At 40.2% G+C, this 26,213-nt stretch overlaps 2 protein-coding genes across 3 annotated transcripts in view; one reads left to right on the top strand and one right to left on the bottom strand.

The window, feature by feature from the left end:
• LOC139720219 (polypeptide N-acetylgalactosaminyltransferase 13-like) overlaps nucleotides 1–26,213 on the bottom strand; it is an 83,825-nt gene that overhangs the window by 10,687 nt on the left and 46,925 nt on the right. For both annotated transcript variants that reach the window (XM_071631585.1, XM_071631586.1), the window contains 6 exons: nucleotides 18,626–19,281; nucleotides 17,432–17,655; nucleotides 5,124–5,290; nucleotides 4,223–4,478; nucleotides 1,959–2,075; nucleotides 1,124–1,241 (listed from right to left, as the gene is read on the bottom strand). In XM_071631585.1, coding sequence (XP_071487686.1) covers nucleotides 1,124–1,241; nucleotides 1,959–2,075; nucleotides 4,223–4,478; nucleotides 5,124–5,290; nucleotides 17,432–17,655; nucleotides 18,626–19,267 — 1,524 coding nt within the window. In that variant the 5' untranslated portion in view covers nucleotides 19,268–19,281. The remainder of the gene's footprint in view (nucleotides 1–1,123; nucleotides 1,242–1,958; nucleotides 2,076–4,222; nucleotides 4,479–5,123; nucleotides 5,291–17,431; nucleotides 17,656–18,625; nucleotides 19,282–26,213) is intronic.
• Nucleotides 9,898–12,343, top strand: LOC139720181 (uncharacterized). Its single transcript, XM_071631546.1, has 2 exons — nucleotides 9,898–10,081; nucleotides 11,787–12,343. Exons 1-2 carry the CDS (start codon nucleotides 9,898–9,900, stop codon nucleotides 12,341–12,343), a joined length of 741 nt encoding a protein of 246 aa, XP_071487647.1.

The following is a 26,213-nucleotide window of genomic DNA, read 5'->3' as shown; positions in this document are numbered from 1 at the left end:
CTGCACAACACCTTGCAATTGCCTTCAAACGTTGTACAAATAATACGCAACATGAGTAGAAGCATGAATCCGCATTAACTTTTCAGTCTATTTTCCTGGAAGTATAGCAAGCGTGAATACGACGCGACGGTTCGTGGTAACCATGACAACCGAACACAACTGCTCACCATCGAGCGCAGCATTGAATTCTGCACATAAAAACTGCATGGGGATGTATAAATGCATTATCAAATTACTTACGCCACATAACCTGCGTTAGGCGTCTCTGTAGAGTATACAAACACAAAATCATCGTGGATAAATGGCGATGTGTTCGTTTCGAACAGAATGATCTATCGTACCATGAAGCTATATAACGGGTAGCTCCATGATCGTACCATGAATTTACACTACGGAGTACGGACTCTACAGCTAACGTTTCATGTTCTTATGGAAACGTGAATAGACCCTTAAAGGGGAATGAAACCCAAATAAACATGTGGATTGAGTGAACTCAAAGATATCAGTAGACGACATCGGTGAAGTTTGGGGAAAATGAGACAATCCGCTGGGAGTTTATGAATTTTGAAAGTTTCGATACCACCTAGCTGGGTAAGACGACTACACCAGCAGCTGTTATTCGTGATGAGCAATGATACAAAGAAAACACAAAGAGAATTCAACATATTTCATTTTGATTTTTATAGAATGACGGCAGAGCACTTGCCTTCTCTCTTTCAGGAGGCAGGGGAAATGATAATACCCTGAAGTGAAATACATGTTTTGTCGAAAAATAAAATACAAAACTTTGAAACACTGAAACCCTCAAAAGTATGTCAGGAACACGTAGAAGACATGTGTGCTTGTCACGAAAAATGAAATCTATTATGGAATTCTCCTTATGTTTTCTTTACATCGTTGTCCAACTGTGATGTCAAGAATCATATTGTTGATTTCTTCTTATCCAGCGACGACGGTATCAAATCTTTATGAATGCATACTTGAAAGGGTTGTCTGATATCCCTCAAACTTCACTAATGTGTCTACCAATATTTCCGCATTCACTCGATCCACGTATATAATATGAATCATTCCCCTTTAATAGGGTAGCGAGCATTACCTTTTTACAATATTTTACTCTTACCTTAAAGGATAATTCGAGATTCTCCGCTCCCCAGATGTCAAAGCCCGGGTCGTATGTGCCCAGTTTGTAGAAGAAAGCCTTGTCAATGGAAAACAATCCTCCCGCCATTGCTGGGGATCTGAAAACGGATGAGCGTTTCATACAGTTACATAAAGTATCTTTGAACAAAACAAAACGAAAAAGGTAGGAATTATTCGTTCGAGCATCCATGCTCTCCCCCTCTGCCTTATCATAAGATGCAATTCATCTTTAGTAGTAATCAGTGCTAGATCATGCATATATGGGTATAGGCAATCGGTTTTTCCCAATTCTGTAATAAATCGGGAATAGAAATGATGGTGTTCTACTTCCTATAGGTATAAATTTTCACAGTGTTTGAAGACTCCGTAAACGGCTCCGAAGCTAGTTGTCCACTCATTGAATGAACATTGGCATGATTGGGGTCCTGTGGCATAGTGGATAAGACTCCCGACTCCCAAACGGAGAGCCCTGGATCGATTCCCGCCCAGTGCTATAACGTCCTTGGACAAGATGTTTTTACCCACCACATCCCTCTCGGGGTACCTGGCAACGCTAGGGTAATAGTAAAGGCATGACCCTCTGGTAGAGCAGTGGCAACAACGGAGAAGCTACCCTGGATTTAGAAGACCTTGTTAATAATATGACTACTGCTTGAAAATCGAATTGCCCGCGCATGTGAAACGTCAGAACAGAGACATCGTATGCATAAATGTCGAGAAAACCACTCGTTACTTTGCTTCAACTTTTGCCCTCAATTGTACATGGAACGAGACGGTTTGCATCCTGTGAATTTGTTCACTTTTTTATCATTTACCTGATGGGCCACGTGGTATCTTGTCTTCTCCTTAATTCGTAATCCGGGACAGGATTCCACGTGAATTTCATCTCCCAGTTAAAGGCGCCTATGAGACCCTGGCCGGAACTGGTATACCTGTAAGAACCATGACGAAATATCAAGGTGTAAAGATCACAAAAGACATTACAAAGACACTTTGTATCCTACCATGATTAACCTGCTAAGTACAGTAGCCTTGATTTCCAGGAACACCTTACGATAATACTTTTAGAAATAATCTTATTAATCTTAATAAACTTAATCCACACTTGTCTATTTTAAGGCTTCCATACAGGGGTAGAATTTTACACTCCGATACTATCGATTAAACTTAGTAGGACGGCAACGACACAGTTTGATACACCTGCACATCTCTAAACCTCCAAAGTGTTCTAACTAATCTACAAGATAAAAATACAAGTCCTTGTCGAATGTAAGGAAAAAATCCTGACACAATTGTAAGTTAACTCTCTGTCTGATATTCATATTGCATTTTGTTTCAATTCCCCGGCGTCGTTTCTGGAACAATGATCACGCCGTTGTCAATGGTTGTTTAAATCATTACTGGCTATTAAAGTATACGTATCCTGGCTATGGCGCTACACTTTCACTTCATTTCATTTCATTTCATTTCACTGAAGAGGATGCTTTTACATTCCGTTCCATTCACTTGCAATAACGTGTAACAACAACAACATCAACATCATCACGATTTTCTTGCACCGCGAAAAGGAAAGAGGTGAGAAGGTTTTCGCGCGCAGACATGAATCTGACGATGAGTTGTCGACGAGGTAAATAAATTGCCTGTCAAGCATGTCATGATTATTGATTCATGTCTCAAAAGATATCGCTATCATCGCTTTCCCTTCAGGGCAACATGAAGACAGGTCGCTGGCTTTGTTTGTTGGACAAAGAACATGAAGAAGGAGTGTGGAACGAGGAAGGTGTTTTATCTATTTATTTATTTATCTATTTATTTATTTATTCTGCGTTACCATAAACATGCCAGACTGAGACGATACAACGAAAAAAAAGTGGATAAATCAACATTACTCCTAGCAATTTGCTGTCAAGTACTAGAAAACATTGACGGAACGTGAATAGACAGGCATGTCATGATTATCGATTCATGTCTCAGAAGATATCGATATGAGGTTATCAGCGCTTTCCCTTCGGGGCAACATGAGGAGAGATTGCTGGCTTTATTGGACAAAGAAGGGAGTGTGGAGTGAGGCAGGTTGTTGTTTTTTATTTATTCATTTATTCTGCATTACCATGAACATGACAGACGGAGACGATACAACGAGAATGTCGATAAATCAAAATTACCCCTAGCCATTTGCTGTCAAGTACAAGAAAGCGTTTTCGGAATCGAGGAAGACGTACGGAGATGTATGGTGCTAATGAATAGTACCTCATCTTTGGTATTCTCTTCCAAAAATGCCCCCAAAATTTACCAGGTGGTAAAATCACCAGCTGACTTTTTTGATGTGTGCCGAAATTATCCGGTCGTCTTTACGTAAATATAGCTCTCACTAATCAGCCATGATTCAAAGTCAAGTGTATATAGGAGCGATCACGTGATTCTTATACAAGAATTTGTACACAAAAATATCACAACAATAATGGTTTGGGTCGGAAATGTAGCAACTACAACCCCTTCCCCTAGAAGTCGTGATCGCTAATTGTCTACTAGTACTTGAGTTCAATGAAATGCACGACACACCAATTTTGTATATATATTTTCAGTACTTCTTTCATATACATTAAAGATGTGTGATAATGTTTCTCTGGATAAAAATTCTTTTATCAAGCATTTTCACCCTAGTTATTATTCTGGCATTTTTAATCTACAGTAATGTTTCATGGAAACAACTTCTTGTTCTACACGTCTGTTATGTCCTATGACCCTATTGTTTTTGTTATGTAAGTCCATGTTTAGTCCCCGTCAATGTCAATGTCTGTATGTGTGACCCTGTCATCGTCTGTCGTCGTCCATGTCTTTGTCTCTATCTCTATCCATGTCCCTATTTCTGTTTTTTTTTTTGTATCTTCAGTTATCATAATCTCGTACATAACTGCACACTTTATGGGCACACTCGCCACAAGTTCTGTACTTCTAGAAAAGTGCGCCAATCAAATTGTTCAAATTGATCGCACTGTATGTACTTATACATGTATAGCAGCATTGTATGCGGAATATATCATTGAACTGAAATTTGATAGTGACTAGCTTGACTTACTGGAATGTGCGAGCGTCGATGGAATCGATGGACGGACAGACGACATTGGAGCTGTTGTCATGGATACGCTGTAGCAGGGGTTCCAGCCAGCCGACGTTGCACTCGACGTGCGAGTCGAGGAAGGTGAGCACGGGCCCCCGGGCGATGTCGGCCCCGATGAGACGGGCCCGGATCAGCCCTTCCCTCTTCGGTAGGCGAATGATCCTAACCTTGGGGAAGCGCTTCATGTATTCGTCTAGGGGCGCCTTCAGATAATCTGGGGATGAAGGGGGGGGGGGGGGGAGAGAGAGGAAGAATGATTTATGGAACGGATCATCCCGATTATCTGTATAATTTCCACAGATTACCACCTGTAGCCATACTGTACACGATGTAAATGATGTGATTACTTCTTGTTTCTCTCTTCTTTTTTTTTAATTAAGTAGCGGTCAAAAACAATTTCTGATCAATAATGTACATGAACATACAACTCTGTACTGTGTAAAATGTTTACTTACTTACTGTTCTCCTGCCGTCGAATTTAAACTTTCCGCAGATTTTAGTGACTTTACTTAAATAAACTTAAAAAGTTTGATTAGAGTAGACATTTCTTCAGTCATGCGCCTTTGTATGTGAATATATAAAATTCCATTATTCCGCGTCTCACGATCCATAACCAGAGAAGTATGTGTGTGTGTGGTGTGCTACAGATTGTTTCCTTTGCTTTATTTGTTCGTGTGTATTTTGCCTCTGTTAAGGGGAAAGTGACGTATTGATAGAGGGGTAATGAACAATAATCATTTCCTTTGTGGCGATATCAAGGCTTGTAGCTACAAAAGCCCAAATGGCCTGATACTGAGGGGACAATTCCAGATCGTGCATGAGAGGAAGAGTCGACAGAAAGACAAAATTAATAAATCACCTCGCTGGCTGAAATCGTCGACGAGGAGCACTTCGGCGATAAGCTCTGGAGGTGATCGGTTGATCACGCTGTGTACCGTGCGGAGCAGCGTCGACCACGACTCCTCGGTGAAGCAAATGATGACACTGGTCCTCGGGAGGTCGTTGGCGTACCCCATGGTCTTACACCTGTAAGCCAGTAATCGATAGGAAGAAAGGACGAATGACAAGGTCAGAACAAACTGGTTTGCTCCGGCCCAACTCATCCTTACCCCTTACTGTTCTGTTCCATTGACTTGGGACAGTGTGCACAGATTTCTGTTCCATTCTACACTCAAAGGGCACACAGGGTTAAAGGGAAATTGAGCTCAGTTTCACATATGTGGGTTCATGGAATGCAGAAATAGTAGTTGTAATCTTCTGTGAATTCGGAGGATTTCGGTCAAACGTTATGCAGCGATATCAAGAAGAGATTTCCACATAAGTTCTTTGTTAAATCAAAAGTACGTTCTTGTCATTGTTGTCATTTCGTTTCGAAATGATCGTTCCGCCGACGAAATGACTGATTTCGTAACGAAATAGGCCATGCGACACTTGGCGCGCCATACAAATTGTCCATGGTTTAAAACCATGGTTTCAATTGTACCACCTTCGTGAATTCGGGCCATTATTAGAGTTAATGTTGATCAGGTCTTCAAAAGTAGGGATAGAATTGATGCAGTGTATTGTTCAAGACTGCAGAGTCGAAAGTTTCAACCACCAAACTACATTAATATCAGGAATATAGGCACAACGGGTTGGTTGCTCAATCCACTGTCGTTTGCCACAGTATGTTACGACACCGCGCAGATCACGTGGTCCGATCGAACTCTTTCATGTCACTTCAGGCAATGTCATGTACACGGAGTCAACCAACAGACAATTACATGGACTCACCAGCACGACGGTATTGTCTCACAAACAAACAAGCGAATAAACAAAACAAATATCGCTGAAGAGAGGCATGGACATGGAAATGATAAGCGCAGAAAACGTTTCGACACCTGCGGGAATAAGGGAGAGTGATTTCATCGGACTGAATGTGGATGGTGTGTTGTACAAAACCTGTCGGAGCACATTGACTCGCTACCCCCAGAGCAGGTTAGCGGCGATGTTCACCTGCCAGGGACCTTCCGCTTCACAAGCACAAGATGAGCACGGTGAGTATAGTCCTGAAAGTATTCCGCAGTAGTTCCCGCATTTAAATCAACCTCTTTAGTTATTCTTCTTGCTGAAGAAGACCATCTGCATATCTCCGGGGTTGGGGAAGGGAATCTTGACTCTACTAATTTACTATTTGAAACCAGTGACAGGTGACAAAAGAAGAAGTTATTCGTTTAGAAGCAGCGATAAGGGCAGCAGGGGCAACACAAGTACATAGCAGCAGTACTACTCGCAGTTGCGGTCCAGAAAGTAGTAGTCATGGTAGTGGTACTAGTCATGCTAGTGATTGCATGATCATTTTGGCAATGTGTCAAGTCAGTGGTAAGTCGAGGGAATGAGTTATAGTCATTACAAATGATAATTCTATGAATTCACACATTTATTTGAGCGAAATTTCCTTGAAAGACGCAATCGAAAACTACTTTCTAAACGGAAAGACAGTGGTGGTAATTGTGGATGTCAATAAAGACAAAGTGGTAGGGATGAAACTATTAATACCGCCGAGTCAAAATCAGGAGAAGTAACAAGAGAAGAAGGTGCCGAGTACAATAATTACTGCATTACCATCACTGTTAACGTTGCTACACAGAGTTACAATACCTAAATATGTCCATTTTCTTTCCTGTAGGTAATTTTGTGATCGATGGCGACGGTCGCATGTTCCGTCATGTCCTGAATTACCTCCGCCGGGGAGCCCTGTGCCTCCCCGATGACTTCACGGAGTTCAAGCTCCTGCGGAAGGACGCCGAATTCTACGGGCTCGGGACCCTCTGCGAAGAAATCGACATCAAGCACCACGAACAACTCGCTATGGAAGTTGAAAGGACATCGGCCTCCTCCCCGACCTCGAATGACCATCGCTATTACGCCAAGGTTGTCGAGTTTTGGGTGCGTCGAAGAGAGGATGTTCGGACTTGGAGAGTGTATGGTAATTTCAAGATGCTGAAAGAGGTGCCGTCACTCCGACTCTACATGTATACATACAAGACTGGAAGCCAAGCGATGTGGTTCTCTACAGCAGATGGGATGTACGATGAGGAAAGAATCGAAGTCACTAAGACCGGACTGTTGGACGAGCTACGAACTCTTGGCTTCAGGCTGCACACCACTGACTGCGTTAGTCCATGGTTTAGATACGTTTTAACAAAACTCTAAACTGAACGCTTCCGTGCGTCTGATGACTTTTATATAAAAAAGAACAAAGAAAAGAAAGTTATCTGTAAAATGATAAAGTTAAGGTTTCATTCAGGTCGAAAATGAATTTAGATGAGATGAAATATCAAACTTGCACAAATAGCATGTTCTGAATAGACGGTGATATTAGTCATAGCTAAAGATCTGATAATGACACTACCTCCACAACTCTTTTAGTGGTTTGTCAATGTAGAAATCAAAATAAACATTTCCGCCGTGAAAGTAGTGACCGCTATAATTGTATTCGCCCTTCCAAGTTCGTCGCCGATTAATTATTGACTCACTGGAATTATTCGATGACTATTACAGTGGGTTTTTTATGCCTCCGCCACGAAATGTCGCCGGAGGCATTATATTTTCGGGTTGTCCGTCCTTCCGTCCGTCCGTCGGTAATCAATTTTGTGGACAGCACAACTAAACAACCGTTTCAAGTATCCAATGAAACATGGCAGGTATATGTATGAGGGGGTGAAGTTGTGCCTATCAACTTTTGGATGCAGATGCTCAAGGTCAAAGATCAAAGGTCAAGGTCAAATGCACAAAATTTCACTATTTTCCCCATATCTATGCAATGCCTGAAGGCATTTTCTTGAAATTTAGTGTATACATGTATAACCCAGTAAAGATTTTCTAGTGAGAGTTTCGGGTCATGAGGTCAAAGGTCAAAGGTCAAGTGAAAATATTAAAATATCACTTTTTTCTCCATATCTCGGAAATGGTTCAAGGTATCTTCACGGAACATAGTACATAATTACGCATGTACTGACTGGCATTGATTATCTAAGGAATTTTGGGGTCATGAGGTCAAATATCAGGGGTCAAAGGTCAAGGTCAACTCATTAAATTTCACTTTTCCATTATATTTATGCAATGCCTGCAGGATTATTCTTGAAATTTGGTGAATACATGTATTACCCAATGGAGATTCTCTAGGAAGTTTTTGGCCAAAAAGGTCAAATGTCAAATGGTCAAAGATCAAGTGAAAGTGCTAAATTTCACTTTTTCCTCCATATCTTGGAAGTGACTCAAAGTACATGCATCATCATGAAACTAATATTTATGCATGTTCTGCCTGACAGTGATTCTCTGAAGAATTTTCAGGTCATAGGGTTAAAGGCTAGGTAAAAATGCTAACAATTTACGATTTAATACAGAAATTACACTTTTTCTGTATACCTTGAAAATTACTCAATGCATAGACTTATAAAAGGGTCAAAATTTAAGTATAAGTCCTCAAATCCCCAAATACAATATAGTTCAATGAAAATGAACACTCAACACATTATAACATGTCATTTTAATATTTTGCCAGTTAGATGAAACTGTCCTCACACATTGTCAATACTTACTGTAGACCTATTAGGAGAATCATTCATTATGGCGGAGGCACACCAGTCGCCATAAAGCGACATTTCTAGTTGCTTCATGTAATGGTGATATTATCGCTATAGTCAGTGAAAAATTGTATGATTAAAGCTAAATGGAGGGATGAAAGTTGGAGACTTCCCCACGTCATCACTTTTATATTTGCATTAGTGATAACGACCGAAATTCCTTTTCCCTATTCAAGGATTTGAATTCCGTATACTTCTTGTTGTTATTCTTTTTTGGCTGAATTTTCTGAAAATTCCACTGTCCCGGTTCTTTGATATTAATTTGCCGAACACATATTGAGTTTTCATGTTTCAATAAGGGGTCGGGCATTCAGGCGTGATGAATGCATTGTCAGAACGCCTTCGTGCAGAGAGACAATAAAACTGCACTGGTCTACATTAGATAGCATGGAAAATACAATGTGCAATCAGCGGCGAGTGTCTAGGCCCTAATCATACTGTTTTCCTAGGGACATTGCACACGCTTTTTATTATGTCGCACACACATCATGCTGGAATATAGGTGAGAGTCGTAATATATCATTCAATACGCAATGTCGGGTACATTCATCATTATCTCGACATCTTGTCAGCCTGAATAGACTTTGTGACGAAACAGATACGAAATCTGTTCGAAAAAAAGCCATTACCAACAACAAGAACGATGTTATCTGATGTTCAAACGATAATGAAGGACACTCTCCAGAAGTTGTATTGCTCGGCCTCAGTTCTGTGACGGCTTGGAGTCGACAGTCGAGGTGACTTGGGTATTCCCCCAATTGTGCCTAGTGTATCGCTGAACGCGGATTTCGCAATCGCCTATTCAGGTACTACCTGATGTTGCGAAATTTCGGCTGTTGCTTGGCACTGATGCGTGACTGTTAAATTCCCGTCACAATGTCGTTGGAAAACTGTACTTATCAGTGAATAACTGTACGGGGACGCTCACTAGTATACAGTGCTACAATGTTAAGCGTTTCTTTCTGCTGTTTTTGTTCTCCTGTAATACTATAAAAGTCTGATACAATGGAAAGTGAGACAGTTTCTTCGGAGGGTCAACACCTCGTCAAGTCGCCTAGCGAATATATCGGGTTAAATGTTGGCGGTGTCCTGTACCGAACTTGTCGCAGCACCCTGACCCGCTATCCGAACTCCATGCTTGGCGCTATGTTCACCAGTTCCATGACTCCGGCAGCACGCGATGAACATGGTGGGTACAATATTACTTTCTTTGGGGCTGGAAGATATCAATTTCCTTCTATTTTTATGGCTAATGTTTCAAATTCAAATTTTCAAATCCAAATTCTTTTCCATTTTTTGAAAAAAAAAAGAATGTGGTTTGATCATCCATGTACACTTCTCCTCTTGATATAAGCAGGGATTCTTCGTAGATGTTATTGCTGATGATGATAAAGTTGATCATATTGATAGAGTCAGATTAGCTCCGAAAAGTGGAAACTACACTGCTTCCAAACGGTGCATGATGAATCTCACAGTGACATACATGCAATGTTCCACGAATGGATGATAACACAAACCAGGGATTGAGATGGGAGCATGGGATATCATCTTTCCACCTTCCCTGCACAAACAAAAGCGCGCACGGCTCAGCGTAAATTCTTACGAAAGGCAAGAGTAGACGCTTCTGTTGTGCAAAAAGAAAGCTCACCGTGGTCGTAAATGAAGCAAATCTAATGGGGTCTTTTTTATCTGTCTGTTGCTTACTTTGAATTTTGTCATGATAATGTTCTTCCTCCCTTTTCCATCGTCTTCATTATCAATCTTCCCCATCTCTATTATGAACAAGCGCGCCGGAACACTTTTGGTTTGGGGGGGGGGAGGGGCAAAATCTCGACGGGGGCACATTATGTGACGGTGTGAAATCCTCGGCGAGGGAGCGAAGCGACCGAGCAGGGGTACCACGGTAGGGACTTTTTGTAGAAACAGAGTACAAAAGTTGCGTTTATAGAGCATTTAAAAGCAAATTTCTAGGAAATTACACATAGTGGAAAAATTTTAGTGCGAAGGACTATGATTATAAGATACGGGGGGTACATTTATGTGATGGTGTAAGATCCTCGGGAGCGAAGCGACCGAGCAGGGGGAGGGTATGGGAGGGGGATACCCTCTTCCCACGGTATAGGGACTTTTTGTAAAAACTGAGTACAAAAGTCGCGTTTACAGAGCATTTAAAAGCAAATTTCTAGGAAATTAAACATAGTGAAAAAAAAATTAGTGCGAAGGACTATGATTATAACATACGGGGGTGCATTTAATTATATGTGACGGTGTGAGATCCTCGGCGAGGGAGCGAAGCGACAGAGCGGGGGGAGATGGTAGTCGCCAAAAACGAGCACTCTGGCAAAATTTTGTCCAAATACAGTCGGAAGGAATTCCATCTGATGGTTCTCGGAAAATAAACAAATCAGCATTGACAAAGGGACCTAGGGACGTTTTAATCTTTGAAATACCTCGGCGAATTCCGGACATGTTTGAGAGAAAAGGGTTAGGTGATTGGTCCCTTCATATGATTCTTTGAGAACAGTCAATTTAGTACAGCTCAATGTCTCATTGCAACTCGATTGCAGTTACAAGATTTACTCGCAAATGAATGATACACACTGCTTTTGTGATTACGAACTCAAACTACAAGGATTGTAAGGCAAATTGGTTTGATCTTGAAAAATTTGCTTGATACAGATGTATACATAAAAAGCATTAAAGGTAACCATTTGGCAAGGCTTGGTGACTATAATGTATATCACACCTTGATAAATGAACGAAAGTAACTTGTCATGAAGAGAACAGTGCCGAGCAGCTAAGGAAACTGTTAACGTTTTAGGTATTGATATCTCATACGCTATCCTTGTGCGAAGGCTAATCTGAAGAATCACATGATTTCCCTTCAAATTCAGGCAACTACCTGATAGACGGTGACGGGGAAATATTTAGGCACATTCTCAACTTCCTCAGGCGGGGTGACCTCTGTCTGCCCGAGGGGTTCCGGTTCCTCGACCTTCTCCAGAAGGAGGCCGACTTCTACCAAATCCAAGAACTCAGCGCCAGAATATGCGCCTATCGTCTTGCGGAGAACTACGAGAAGGCAGAATATCCGAGGACGAATACCTCCACAAATTTTATCTCCCACGGAGGCGTCGTCGAAGTGTGCATCCGCGAGAAGGACGACGAGCCCCACGTCTATCGAATCTACGGGTCCCTCGTCACATTGCAAGCCATACCACAGCTGACCGAATACCTGGAGAACTACAGGAAAGGAAGCCAGTGTTTGGAGTTCTACGCGCAGCACGCCATGTTTCCCTCCCACACCTATCGCAGGTTTCCAAAGACCAAGCTCTTCGATCACATCTGTCACCTTGGTTACAGGCTCCACAGCACGGACTGCATCAACGTCGTGGATACCGAGGGAGATGACACGCCCTGGCTCCGCTATGTCTTCGTCATGAAGGAATAGCGTTCACTTTCCTACAGACCCATCTATAGAGCAAACTGATGCACCAACACATAGTCCGGGTTCGCTTACCCAATGTCATGGCTAAGGTAGTCGACGACAGACACGGTTTTCATGTTCGACCCTTCTCTTATCTATGAAGGCTGTGTAGATGTTATTCGTGTCCCAAACATTTCTTTATCCAACCGACATAATGCTCGTGTTTCAACAGATGATACACACATTCCGCTGTGTACATGTGTTATAATGTTCTGTGTCTATTCGGTGACAGCACTAGAAAGTGTACCTTTTGTATTTCTCTTCTTTTTATTATGCTCGAGCTGCCGTCAGACGAAAGCAAAATATCAACTAGAGATTGTAATTTGTCATCACTGACAAATTAAGGTGATCCGATCTTTTTTTTAATCAATGATTCAAGTCCTGATCGCAATAGGCATGACCATGCAGGTTTCATCTGTGGTCAGAGACATTGGCCGTGTGATGTTTGGATTCTCATTTAGAAAAGGGAGTCATATCTGCTATCTTTGGTACCAAATCTGTATACACTATAACGAAGATACAACAACAAGTACATATGACCTTTGACCCCACTTTGCACAACCTAGATGGCATCTGAGCAAAAAGTGGTTATTTTGTGAAATGATTCTTGTAACATGATCTTTGCGTGTGCAAAATATGGGAAAGATAAGACATGTATTCACCAAGATACAGGATGAAACATTTGTGACCTTTGACCCTAATTTACATACCCAAGATGTTGTCCGATCAAGTAGTTGTTATTTTATGAAATAATGTACGTGACATGAACTAAACATGTGCAAAATATGGGAGTGATAGGGGCTGTTTTTCTTGAGTTATTGCAAAGAAAGTTGCAGAAACATAGGAATATCTCAATACATCGAAGATAAGCTTTAATTTCAACCAAGTTTTTTTTATATGATTCCGACATTGTATGAAGAAAGGAAGGCACACATTCGATAGCGCACAGTCTCAGCTACAACATATTAAAATCGAGGAGAAATTCACCGAAGGGTAAGTGAGCTGGTGCTCGATAAAGACAATCATGTCAATTTTCACATTTAAAAAAATTCCCTCCCATAGAGATACCACGTCATAACGAAGATAAAGAAAGAAGTACATATGACCTTTGACACAACTTTGCATAGACAAGATGACATCTGAGCAAGAAGTAGTTAATTTGTGAAATGATCCTTGTAACATGGTCTTTACGTGTGCAAAATATGGGAAAGATAGGATATGTATTCACCAAGATACAGGATGAAACATTTATGACCTTTGACCCTAATTTACATACCCAAGATGGCGTCTGATCAAGTAGTTGTTATTTTATGAAATAATGTTCGTGACATGAACTAAACATGTGCAAAATATGGTGGTGATAGGGTATGTTTTTCTTGAGTTATTGCATATAAAGTTGCAAAAAGAAAGAAATATTTCAATACATCGAAGATAAACTTTAATTTCAACCAAGTTTTTTGACGTGATCCCGACATCGTATGAAAAAACGAAGGGCACACTTACGATAGCCCAAAGTCTCCGCTACAACATATCGAAATCTTGTAGAAATTCACCGAAGCATAAGTGAGCTAGTGCGCGATAAAGATAGTAATGTCAATTTTCATTTCCAGAAAAACTGCACTGCCATAGAGATTACACGTAAACTGGTCAAATTTGACAAGGTTACTTTGAATCCATTTTTAGGAGGTGATGCCGTCATTAAATCAAAATTGTGTTTTTATATTTATGAAAGAACATTTCATAAGCTTCAACATATTGAAATTTGGCTGAAAAATGGCAAAGGATAAGTGAGATACGCTCGAGTAAACTTGGAATTTGATGACGTCATTTTGAAAATTTACTTTTTTGACTTTATTAAGAAATTTGATATCTTTTAATCATTTTGTCAGCATAGCCAACCCATGAAATAACATGTACAACTCATCAGCTTTCAGAATATGTCAAGAAAATGGGGGGTCACCGTCCATCCTGACGAGTAAAATCCGATTTAAAATTGGCGGTTGTTTGGCATAGTTGCACTGTGTATCCCCATTGACGCACGCGCGGAATTTTAAGTTTGACGGGCCCGTATGACGTCATATTGAGTCGGATCGACTTGAAACTTGGTAGAAATATTCCTTGACATTTTGGACATCCCATCCGTGTAAAAAAACTGAAAATTTCTATTGCATACTAGCTGTGCGTGCGAATATGTGCGCGCGCGTACGCGTCCGTCCAATTTTTTCAATTTTTCAAAAAATGCTCCAAATGATCTGAAACGTGTGCAAAAAAAATTTGAGCTCGATTTGAGCATACAAATATTTCAACGCGCGCGTACGCGCACGTACCAAGAGAAAATGTGAATTTTGAGAATATGAGTAGAATGCGCATAACTTGAAATATATGTGACGTAAATTTCATTGAAAAACTTCATTCCATTAATGAGATATGATTGAGAATGTGTTTTCATATAATGACGTCATAGTGACGTCACGGTCGACTGATCACTTTGATTTTAGTTCGATTGCCGTCTTTGGGACACGATACATACATGGTATAAGTTTGAACTTGATAGGCATAGCATTTTCTGAGCTAACCTCTGCACAACTTTTGGGGAGAAATAAAGAAAGAAGAAGAAGAAAGAATCCGTACAGATACAATAGGTGATCCGAGAGGATACTCGGATCACCTAATTATACTACAAACTATGCACGTGTGAAGTTAAAATCTAAAGCTACTACCATGACTACACTGGGAATAAGAGAGGTGAAATGGGGAACTTAACATGTCGGTAGTATTTAAGGATGACATTATTGAAAAGTATATCATAATTATATTCATTAGTTGATCACATCAGTGAAGCCGTAGGAAAACTAGACAAGCCGAAAAGCTATTAACTGAAACTGACGTTGTACTATACCCGTGACGTCAAATATTGTAGTCTTCTAATCCAGGGATTCGGCCGAAAATTATGCGATTCAAATTTGAAGAGCTTTTCCAAATTTCACCAAACTTCACTGGTGTGTTCTACTAATTTCTTCTGCATTCGCAGAATTCTCAAATGTTTTGAGTATACATCTATTCCTTTAAAGTCTCGCTGTGACCAGGGACCATGTCACCATGGATACATCAAATTTGTGTCTCTCATTGTGTTTGAGTTCATCCACCATCTTAATCCATTTTGTAATTCAAGAGGCAATGACCCAGTTTCCTCGATGGGCTGAGAGATAATCACAACTTTTAGCTGTATGACATCTCACTGGGCAACGTCTGCCCTCATATAGTCTTGAACAAACGATTAAACCCAGAAAGAACCGCTGGTCTAGTGGGGTATACAACCATGAGGAAAACGTCTTGAGGATAACTCGGCCGCTTGTGCTGTATTTAGTTATATTATGTTTCGTCAATCATGTACGCCCTATAGCAAGATGTTTGTTTGTGTGTGTGTTTGTGAGTGTGTGTGTAAGTGTTAATAGTTGAATCTTAGGTAGGACGTAACAGTTTTAGACATTTTTCTGCTTGCTTAACTCCCAAGCAAGGGAAGAATTTAAAGTATACAAGGTATATTCTTTTAATTGTTCCATGAGTATTTTTTTTTTCATAAGTAGATTAGCATTTAAGACTGTGTATATTTTGAGTTATGTTCTGTCGTATACGTCTTTCTAATTGCAAGTTGTCTGTTTCAGTCGATATACTGTGTAAATCATGTTGCTATATGCGCTATTGGTTTCAGCTTATACCGTCAGATGCTGTCAGATTAAAGCAAACTGCCAATATTGCAAACTATAAACGTATGAAGTAATGGTAATGGTAATGGTAATGGTAATGGTAATGGTAATGGTAATGGTTTATTTAAAAATTCATTCGCAGCCATGGATATGGCTGAATTGCAGAATTGTGTACAATATAATATTTCATTTTATAATAACATACATAATCATACAATCATTCTTCAATTAAAATATAAAAATACACAATTATATATATATATATATATATATATATATATATATATACATATAAAAGACACCTGATGACCAAAATATCAAAATTGATCAAATACACTTGTACATACACATTGAAAAAGCTGCGAGAAAAATTAAACATAATCTTCATGTCATCATCATATATGCATACGCAAACTTATAGACTAAAATATATATCAAATATACACAAATCATTATACTTCTGGAACAACTTTCAAATTTTGTTTATACATGTACTGAAAAAAAAGAAGAAAAAGAACAAAAAGTGATAACATGAGAGATATTTAACACCTGTGTACGGAGACGGAGAGAGAGAAACACAGAAGAGATAGGAAGGAGATAGCAAGAGAGATATAAGGGGACAGAAGAGAATACTTGGAATGAGATGTGCAAAAATAAAATAATGAATCCATTTCTTTTTCATCTATATTTCTATTAAAATCATCATTTCAAACCGTATAATCTTCAACATTGCTATCTTTTTAACAATATTATGTATCATTAATGGTCAAAATCATACAAAAACCGAAATACCTTATACATATAAGGGAGTGGGGTTACCCACACATATGCAATAAGCATACAAACATAACAACATTCATTTATATTTCACATATCAATTATCATAACAATTAAGATTATTTTCTAATAATGATCTGAATGCTTAAGCTCAATCAATGTCAGTAAAAAAACTTCATCAGGGGGGCATTTTATGAAGGAACTTGTCGGATAAAATATCTGACAAGTCAATTATATCCGACAAGTTTTGAGAAATTCTTTAGTCTGATTGGCTGATTTCTCTGAACTTGTCGGATATAATTGACTTGTCGGACATTTTATCCCACAAGTTCCTTCATGAAATGCCCCCCCCTGGTGTGTCTATCCTGAAAAAAAAAAAACCCGTCTAAAACGCTTGATCAGCGTGTTGATGTTAAGTTTTTGATGTGTGGTTATTAACTTATTCTGGGAACTGTTGTACACATTTTCTAACGAGACAAGTAAACTCTTCTATATTAACTCTCAGAAAAGCACACACACATATTACTCGTCTCGACTTTCATTCAATCATACTCCATGGCTCACTTACCCTTTCGGTCTGACGTCGGGTACCGATCGCTCAAGGGAGATCATGTCGCTCACGTACTCGTTGAAGAAGGCGTGTTGCCAGCCAATCTTCACCTTGGATTCATCCTCCGGCCCTGTCTTCACCAACTTTCCCATCTCTCCAGGCCCGTGGGGGTCACGTGGTTGTGACGTCACATCCAGGTTCCTTACAGGATGTACGCGTGGTGTACGGTCTTTCTGTATGATCTAACGAGAAGAACATCAAAGGGGGGGGGGGGGGAGAGAGAAGGAGGAACCAGAAGTATTAAAGAAGAATGAAAACCAAATATATGTTTGGATTAAGGGAATGCAGCAATATATTAACAGAATACGTCATCAGTGATGAAATTCAGCAATATCGGACAATCCGTTCAAAGCCATAAATCTTTAAAGATTTGGTCAGCCATCGCTGGATAAGAAGACTATAGTGACATCACTGATGGAAAAGTATACAGAAAATTCGGCATACTTTCACTTTTCAAGCATTATGAAAAAGCACCTTATTTTCTTCTTTCAGAAAGCAGGGGGATTAATATTACCCTGAACAGTTATTTTGTCTTTAACAAATCAAGGGTATCTGTACTTTTCATATTAAAAAAAAATGATTTTTTTTTTATAATTCTCTTCATAGTTTCTTTACATTGTTTTCCATGTGTGACCACGCAAACTGTAGTAGTCTTCTCATCCAACGCTGGCTGCAACGAAACTTTAATAATTCATATTTCTTGAACGAATTGTCTGATTTTCAAATTTTGCTGATGTATTCTAATTATACATATTGATGTAGTCACTCAATCTACACGTACTATATTCGAGTTTCCTTCCCCTTTAGAGTGCCAAAGACAGCAAATGTAAGATAGTAAATTGTTCTGGGTAGATTTCGTGAGAGAGAGAGAGAGAGCTAAAGGTGCGTGTGTGCATCCTGATGACGTTCTCGGTTATCTATCAATATACTAGGACATGCGGGACAAAATTATTTTTGAAATGTGTGCAATTTATGCAAGAGCGTTGTGAAATAATGTAAGAGAGAAACGATACATCAACATTGGCATACGTTAATTTACAATACAAAATTGTATTAAACGTTCTTGAGTTTCGAAAGACGGGTATTTGCCAAAAGTAATGGTCATATTTTGCCCCCGAGAAACGTAACAAAGATTATGATGTCTCCACTTACTTTGTCCTCGTGGACCATTGGAGCGTGCACGTCATGATCTATTTGGTTCATTATCACAATACTCTCTCCGTTATGATTAGCGTTGTCCTGGAATGATTGTGGCGGCTTGCGATCTTCTGCCGCGTACTTCTTGACTTCAAACGCAAGTCTGTCTTTATCGCTACGCACGCTGTCTAACTCCTTCTTCAGCTGCTCGATTTGGCGCTTCATAACATCACCTCGCACGTCCACGGATTTCTGCTCGACGATTTCCCCTGCACCTCTCCTCGGCAAAACATCCTGCCCACTTCTATTGGAATGCAGCAAGTTTTCCTTCAGTTCGTTCCCCCACGAGAAACGGCTGCGCTTTTCCTTGACTCGACTCAACGTTCTGTTCAAGTACGCGCGCTTTTTCGCAAGCGCGTGGAAAGTGTCTTCCTTCGCCGGCATCGCCATGGTGTGGACGGGCTGCGGGTGGACATCCTCCTCGCGAATGTTGCGCTGGTGATCGAAGCTGGTGGGGAGCTTGAGGGTGGAGCCGCTGCCCTCATCGGTGAAGGACGAGTACATGGCTAGGATGAGGACGTCGAGAACGAACCAGAGGAGGGAGGTGTAGAGCACAGCCAGGATCACCCGACTTGACGTCCCCTTTGCGCTTCGCATCGTCGTAGAGGGCGCTGCAAAGGGAGATACGAACAAGAACGTGACATGATTAATTATGCAAATACAAAGACAGAAAGTTAGTCCAAAAGTTTATATCGTGCAAGTGAGTGTACTTAAACAGACACACATCATGATAGTGGCTTCGCACTGAAGTTTGTCAGAATGCCTGATAATCTTGACTATCGGCATACGTTTTGAAGAACTTATTTCAAGAGTCCCCATGCAGTTTTTTTCGTAAACCCTGTGGCGACGTGTTTGTATACAAAGCTAATGCCATTTTTAGATTGTGGGTTTAAGGGGGTTAAGGCTGGAAGGCAATCTACAGTCCTGATAGCACACGTAACCATACTCACATCTCGCAATATAAGTGAAAACAGGGAAAGCGAAGATTGCAATTTAGGAGGGAAAAGAGGAGAACGGAAAAATCGTACGTGGAAGGAGAGAAAGAAAAAAGAACCAAAGAAATCATGTCATCTTATGAATAATGAGACTGTGTTCAGGTGAGGGACTTTATCATGTTCTGTCTTGTAGAAATCCAGAGAAATCCATACGCCTATAGTACTGACCCACATCGTTTAAGATAATGAAGACACCACGTTCCATACAGTGTGACTGTAATTACAAAAAAGTGTCGACTACAGCAAGGCAGACGAGTGGTATCGTGTAGAGCAGCCTCTGCATTTTATCGTCACTTTCTTGGCGCTCTAAAATAATCGACTTGATGTCAACACATTTCCTTGTACATCAACTCCGGAAGCGTACTACCTCTCACATGCATTACCCCCCCCCCCTTTCCTCTTCCTCCTCCTCCTCCTCCTCCTCCTCTCCATTTCCACGAAAGGAAATAAAAAAGGGGGTTTCAAATCACATCGGGTTCGGTCGTTGCTGCACATGCGCGTTGAACATTATCCAAGTCATTTTCCTCAACTACCCTACTATCTACATCAATAGAATCTGATGAGGAAGAAGATTGGTGTTTAATTTTCTAAAATAATTGTGAGCATACGACGGAAGGGTATGCGATACATACTTTCCTACAATATGCATGTCATATACAATAATTGAACTGTAATAAATTATCATTCAGAGTTTGAATCGATTCTTGTTCAGCAATCTGTTCCCGATGAGCTTCACACAGCAGCGACTGCCCATTACTCTTCATCTCTTGTTTCATTATACGCTCCAAGCAACGTATCGTCCACGCTCCGAGAGTATAGTGTAGGATCAATCTGGAGTTATGTTGATTAAACATGGCTCCTGGGGATGTACTTAAGACGGGATGGGTCCTATACGTGATTAATCCTGAGTCAAGGGGATGTTTCGAGCTTAATTTGGGTTATTGGAAGGCGCCAGGGAGACCTTTTCTGCCTGTTAGGCACGGTTGCCTTCTGCTGCGAAGATTGTTTACCAGAGAGGTGTCGTCTGCTTTGAGACGATGGGATAATGAAGCGATTTGTTCGGCGGGAGCGAAGGACGGGAGAGATTTCACCGCTGCGGAGGGGAACGGATTGCCGCAGCTCTCTGTGACGAAATTAAATGTTGCACGTCCGGACTACATCTCATTCAGACATAGCCATTCCCTGGAACACCACAAACATTCGCCATGAGACAGGAATATTAGCGTGGCGTCTGTCGATCGCCTTGCATGGTTTTTCGCTCGCATAGACGCAGTCACATTAATTTGGCGCACATCGGTATAGTGGTTAAAGGATCGGGGCTATCACGGAAGTGATCATGGATTCGAATCCTGCATGGTGCGAACACCACTTCACAGGATGCCTTACTTGTTCCTTCTGCCCATAATGTAAATTTATTGTGCAGTAATTAGAGTGGGAAGACACCCATGCCAAGGCTAAATTTGCTACCTTAGATAGATAATCTGGGTAGATTAGAGCACATTGTCAAAATAATGTATGAGAGAAACTTGTAGTGGTGGATGTATTTCACTAGGAGATTAAAGCTAGAAAACGTATGGGCAAATGGTTAATTTGATGTGTCAGACACTATGATTATGATATGTTTCAGGCAAAATGAAGACGACGAATACGTCTAAAGAAATAGTGGGTATATCAGAGGATGTGATCGTCGATGCGATTTCAGAAATAAGAAATTAACAGATTTCTCCAACCCCATCTCACCCACTCACCCCCCCCCCTTATAGCCATGAACGAAATAAATCCGACGCGTTTTCAATGATTTATACAAGTCAAAGAACGTGAAGATATTAAATTATCTTTCAGCCATGGATCTGAAAAAGCTTTGTGGATTTCCATACGCAGACAGGAGTATTAGGGCCGTCTTCGTCATCACATGTTGAATTGTGTGTGAAATATTTAGTTTGATCGGAAATCTATCTGGATTTTTGCTTCGATACTACATTTTGTATATCCATTTTTCATTTATTTGTGTACAAATAGAATTGTTTCTATTCAAAAGATATCTCTGAAAGACAAAAGAAAACAATTTTACATTTGTATATTATTTTCTATTTATTCAGGTACAAATGTCCTAATTGTTCCTATCTGAAAGATGTTTCAGTTTAATGTTTCCAGGTTAGCATGCCTGTACAGTGACGGGGCATTGAACTGCACATTACTTGAATATGAGACCATTCTGAAGCAAATACATTTCACATAACAATAGATATATAATGTACTCTTAAATGAATCCCACAAGGATTGGAACAATCATCCCCCAGCATTCCCACTGATTCCCACTGATCAGGTACTAGCCATCCCCTTTAAACAATAGTAAGAGACATTTGCGGTTCTAGCTTTGTTACTGATTTTCAAGGCATTTAGTGTTAGTATAATGTACTTATTCGCAAACCTGCCTCGTTTAAATTCCGTTTACAGTATATATTTCGGGTTAGGGTTCAGGTTGGAATTCGGGTCAGGTTTAGGAATAGGTTTAGGATTAGGGCTAGGGTCAGGGAAAGGGTCTGGGGTCATTGTCCAAGAGATAATCGATTGTCCTCGAACCGACCCTATTACTGTTTAGGGAAATATGTTATGAATTCTACAGTAAAGCGTTTCATTTCGGTCAGTCTAATTGTACTCATTGTATTCATAAACGTTGTTTCTCCCATATCCGGCCAAATCGCTCATGCGGACTGGCGCGGTGTAGCGGAATGTGCATTTTAACTCCATTGGGTGGGGAAATCATAGCAATACTACTCTACATTTCTTCAGTCTACTTGTTTCTATTCTTATTGATGTTAATCAGTGTCTCGACAACTGAAAAAAAGAAGCAAATGTCTTGGCACAGGACTTGAAAGAGGGCTATGAAATGAAATAAATAAAATGGAATGAAATATTCATATAAGGTATGTGCAGAAACGAACACATATTTCCATGTGAAAAATCATAGGATGTGACCATTATAGGCAAACGACCATGATTTATGTCAGTTAAAAAAACAACAAGAACCTACCACTGAAATTACAGGTTTTCCGTACTGTGTTTAAGCTTTTGACAATTTACAAATCTACCTCGAACTGTAGTAGTAAATACATGTATACACAATGTTTGTTTGATGTGGATAAACAAGGTAACAACTTCGGTACACATGGCGTCATTGTAGCGAATTGCGTCCAACGTGTTTCCGGTATCAGTCCACTTATTAAATTCAACATCATAGCACGCGCTTGTCTGCCCAAATCGTCTCCTCTTCAAGCCAGAATTTGGTAGGACGTCCCGCCACGTTTGATGTGGCTGTTTACCGGCGGTCATTTATTTCGCGGCGAGGACGGTAAGGTGCTAATATGAATTAATTGCGCGCGTTGTTCGCCCTTCCGTCACGTGACGCAATTATAGTTCCAAGTCAAGATCATTACCCCGCGATCTAATTAGCCATGTAAGATGCTCTTAATGACTTGCCAGCACTCCTATAACAACACGGTACTGTTGTCAAGCCAACTTGCACAGCGTTTTCTAACGATTCATTTAAAGGCTGGGAAGGGGCTTATTCCGTCCATTTTCAGTGATTTTCCGATTGTTTCTACAAATACTACTTTCCCATCTGCCTGCCTTTCATCACACCAAAGGATATCTCCGTCGCCAAGCATGTCCTCTGCTGATTTGCTTTAGTGTGCCTTTACCTGCATTGGTTCTGTCGAGGCAGCAAATGAACATAATCAGATTTTCGTCAGTGGTATCGTGTTCCTGTGTGGCTCAAAGGTCTCTACAGGACACAAGTCGTGCTTTTAAGAAAAGCGTCCACCCCTGTATAGGTAGCTTCCAACTGCCTATAAGATCAATGTCACTGTGCGGTATTTCCGCAGTACTATGATGGTATATATAGTACTGATACATCTTTTGCTTTCTTGTTTCACTGTTCAAAAGGATACAGACAAAACCTGCGTCTCAATACGACTAAATAACAATTCATCATTTTCATTCTCTCCAAGAGCAGTAATCATTATACGCTCTTGTCAACAAACAATTGTCATATATTATGCTATAGGATAACACTGTCGGTAAAAACGAGTATAAATATCAATCCAGAAATGCTGGAGAGAGCAGACTGATGACAGACGTTGAAAGGGACATGTCGGCACTTTCGTAATCCTTTGACCAAAATGTAAAAGTGGTTATCGCTTTTGTTGTTGTTGTTTTTTGGATAAACTCTCGCTCTCTTTCTCCCTCTCCCTCTCTCGACCTCTCTCTCTCTCTCTTTCTTTATCCCTCTCTGTTGACCCCGCCCTTTTCAGCAATATCCATTGCTGCCGTGAAGCTGGTATTGCTACCAGCAGGTTTCTGAAAGGCACCCACGGGTGGACAAGCAAACAGCTGCCTACCAAGGAGAGAGCACTGGAGTCGAAAGCAAACAAAGCAGACTTGTCGTTCACGGAGTGTTTCCTATTCATTATTAACCAGGAAATGTTTATCTCATGAAGCCAATGGGCAATTTATATCATCATCACTTTTGTCATCATCATCATCATCACCGCCATCATCATCATCATCATCATCATCATCACTATCATCGTTATGGGATGTCGTCGTTGTCACCATAATCATCATATTCGAGGGTTCTTTTAGGCATTCCTCTCTGTCACCGCCCCATGGCCCAATCCCATCTCACGCTGAAAATTTACACATTCCAATCCTCTATCCGTACCAATGTGATTGGGTTACCCGGTCTACAATTCCATCATCTTTTCAACCATAGTTCTGTTTTAAAAAGTAGGTTCTTCATTACGATTATGAGCATAATGAATGTAACTATACAGAAATAGTCGACCCAATAAAATGCATGGATTTGGAAATGAAGACTGTTAAATAATCGTTAAACTAGCTAGAGTACAGAAAAAACACCTCCTCTTTGCGGATACGAATTCAATGTTACGATTTTCACTTTCAATGATCAAACTGTAAATCTAAAAGACATGATTAGGCCTACTATTATTAAGGATCTACTTCATACTTGAGCCGCTCATTTGAAATAGAATATTCTTATTTAAGCTGGAAAGGTCAATTCGGTAGTGTGAGGTCACTTTGATGTTTTGTATTGTGTTTTGCTTTTTTTTTTCATTCCTGGTGATCAGTGGTGGCGGTGTAATGTTGACCACATGTTGAGTGACAATTCAAAGCTTTGTGGTCAAATTCTTGGAATTGTCGTATACGGATCGTAAAATCTGTTGATGTCATAATTCACGTATTTCATTAAAATGTCTCAGAAGTCAGTGGCCTTATATGTTTACGTGCTTAAAAATTGTTTTTAAAGGAAACCAGATCAAAAACATAAATGTGGATTTAGTGAAAGCGGCAATATCAGTAGAGCACATAGGTGAAAGTTTGAGGAAAATCAGACAATCCATTCAAAAGTTAAGAATATTTAAAGTTTCGGTGACGTCATCGTTGGATAAGGAGACTATACTACACTTCATGCCGTCATTATGGACATCGATATAAAGGAAATATAAAAAAATCCACATATTTCACTTTTCTAGCATAATGAAAGAACACTTGACTTGCCTCTTTAAGAATTAAGGGGGAATAATGTTAACCTTAACATTATGTCAGTAACAAGTCGATGAACTGTGTACTTTTCATGCAAAATGAAATTTTGTGGAATTATCCTTAAATTTTCTATTGTTGTCCAAAATGACGTCATGAATTGTAGTAGTCATATTATCCAGGACTGGCTGCATTGAATGGATTGTCCGATTTTCCTCAGACTTTCCTGACATGTTCACTCAATCCATATTTATGACATTTTGCTTATTTGGGTTTGGGTTTCCTTTAATGGACTCTTCTGCGTGAGATTGGCTGATCCATTAGGCACACTAAAATGGACACCTGTAAAGTTTAAGGATGCGAATTGATGAGAAAACTACTCAGCCGAGATTGATCTCTGCTGAATTAAATTTTGATAGTATACAACATGTATTGTGTTTTTGCGCGTATTCAATTCTATGAGTATACCTGGTCTACGCCAAAGAATGACCCTACGAAGATGAAGGATGAAAATATCAATCATGATAATTACAACGCTGAGAATGATGCTGATTATAATATCTCAGCAATGACTACTTTTGCATGATCTACGTATGACCTTGAAACCCCCGCTTTTGATAGAAGGCTCACCACTTGTAACACCACTTTCCCCAAGCAGGCTCTGTAAAACTATCCGCCAAGTGTCACATACAGTTTGCACACTCGCAAAACCTCATCATTTCCAAATTGCAATCTAAATTGAAACTGCGTGTAATTGGACCCGCCTCAGATATCAAGACCGAGGTGTTATTTGCTTATCCATTAGGGCACTTTCCGTATTAACATTGACTTCTTGGCCGTCTTCAGTGCGCGACATGTGCCATTGATCATGTAAGACATAATATGTATGATATATGCCCACGTGATCATTCACGTCATGGCCAACGGTTCTCCTTTCTGTCCTAAAAGCCACGTAGCCGTAGCAATCAGCGACGAATTAAAAGTGT

Source organism: Diadema antillarum, unplaced genomic scaffold, assembly GCF_040938485.1.
Source record: "Diadema antillarum isolate AM-2024a unplaced genomic scaffold, OU_Dant_1.0 scf00000123, whole genome shotgun sequence".
Taxonomy (NCBI): Eukaryota; Metazoa; Echinodermata; class Echinoidea; order Diadematoida; family Diadematidae; genus Diadema; species Diadema antillarum.
Note: the sequence above shows the minus strand (reverse complement) of the source record. Positions and strands in the feature narration are given on the sequence as shown.

What these genes read in the sequence shown, in the direction of transcription:
- LOC139720181 (XM_071631546.1), top strand. Translation starts at nt 9,898, where the DNA reads ATGGAAAGTGAGACAGTTTCTTCGGAGGGTCAACACCTCGTCAAGTCG. An exon ending in GGCAGCACGCGATGAACATG is followed by an intron (nt 10,082 to 11,786) that starts GTGGGTACAATA and finishes CTTCAAATTCAG; the next exon opens with GCAACTACCTGATAGACGGT.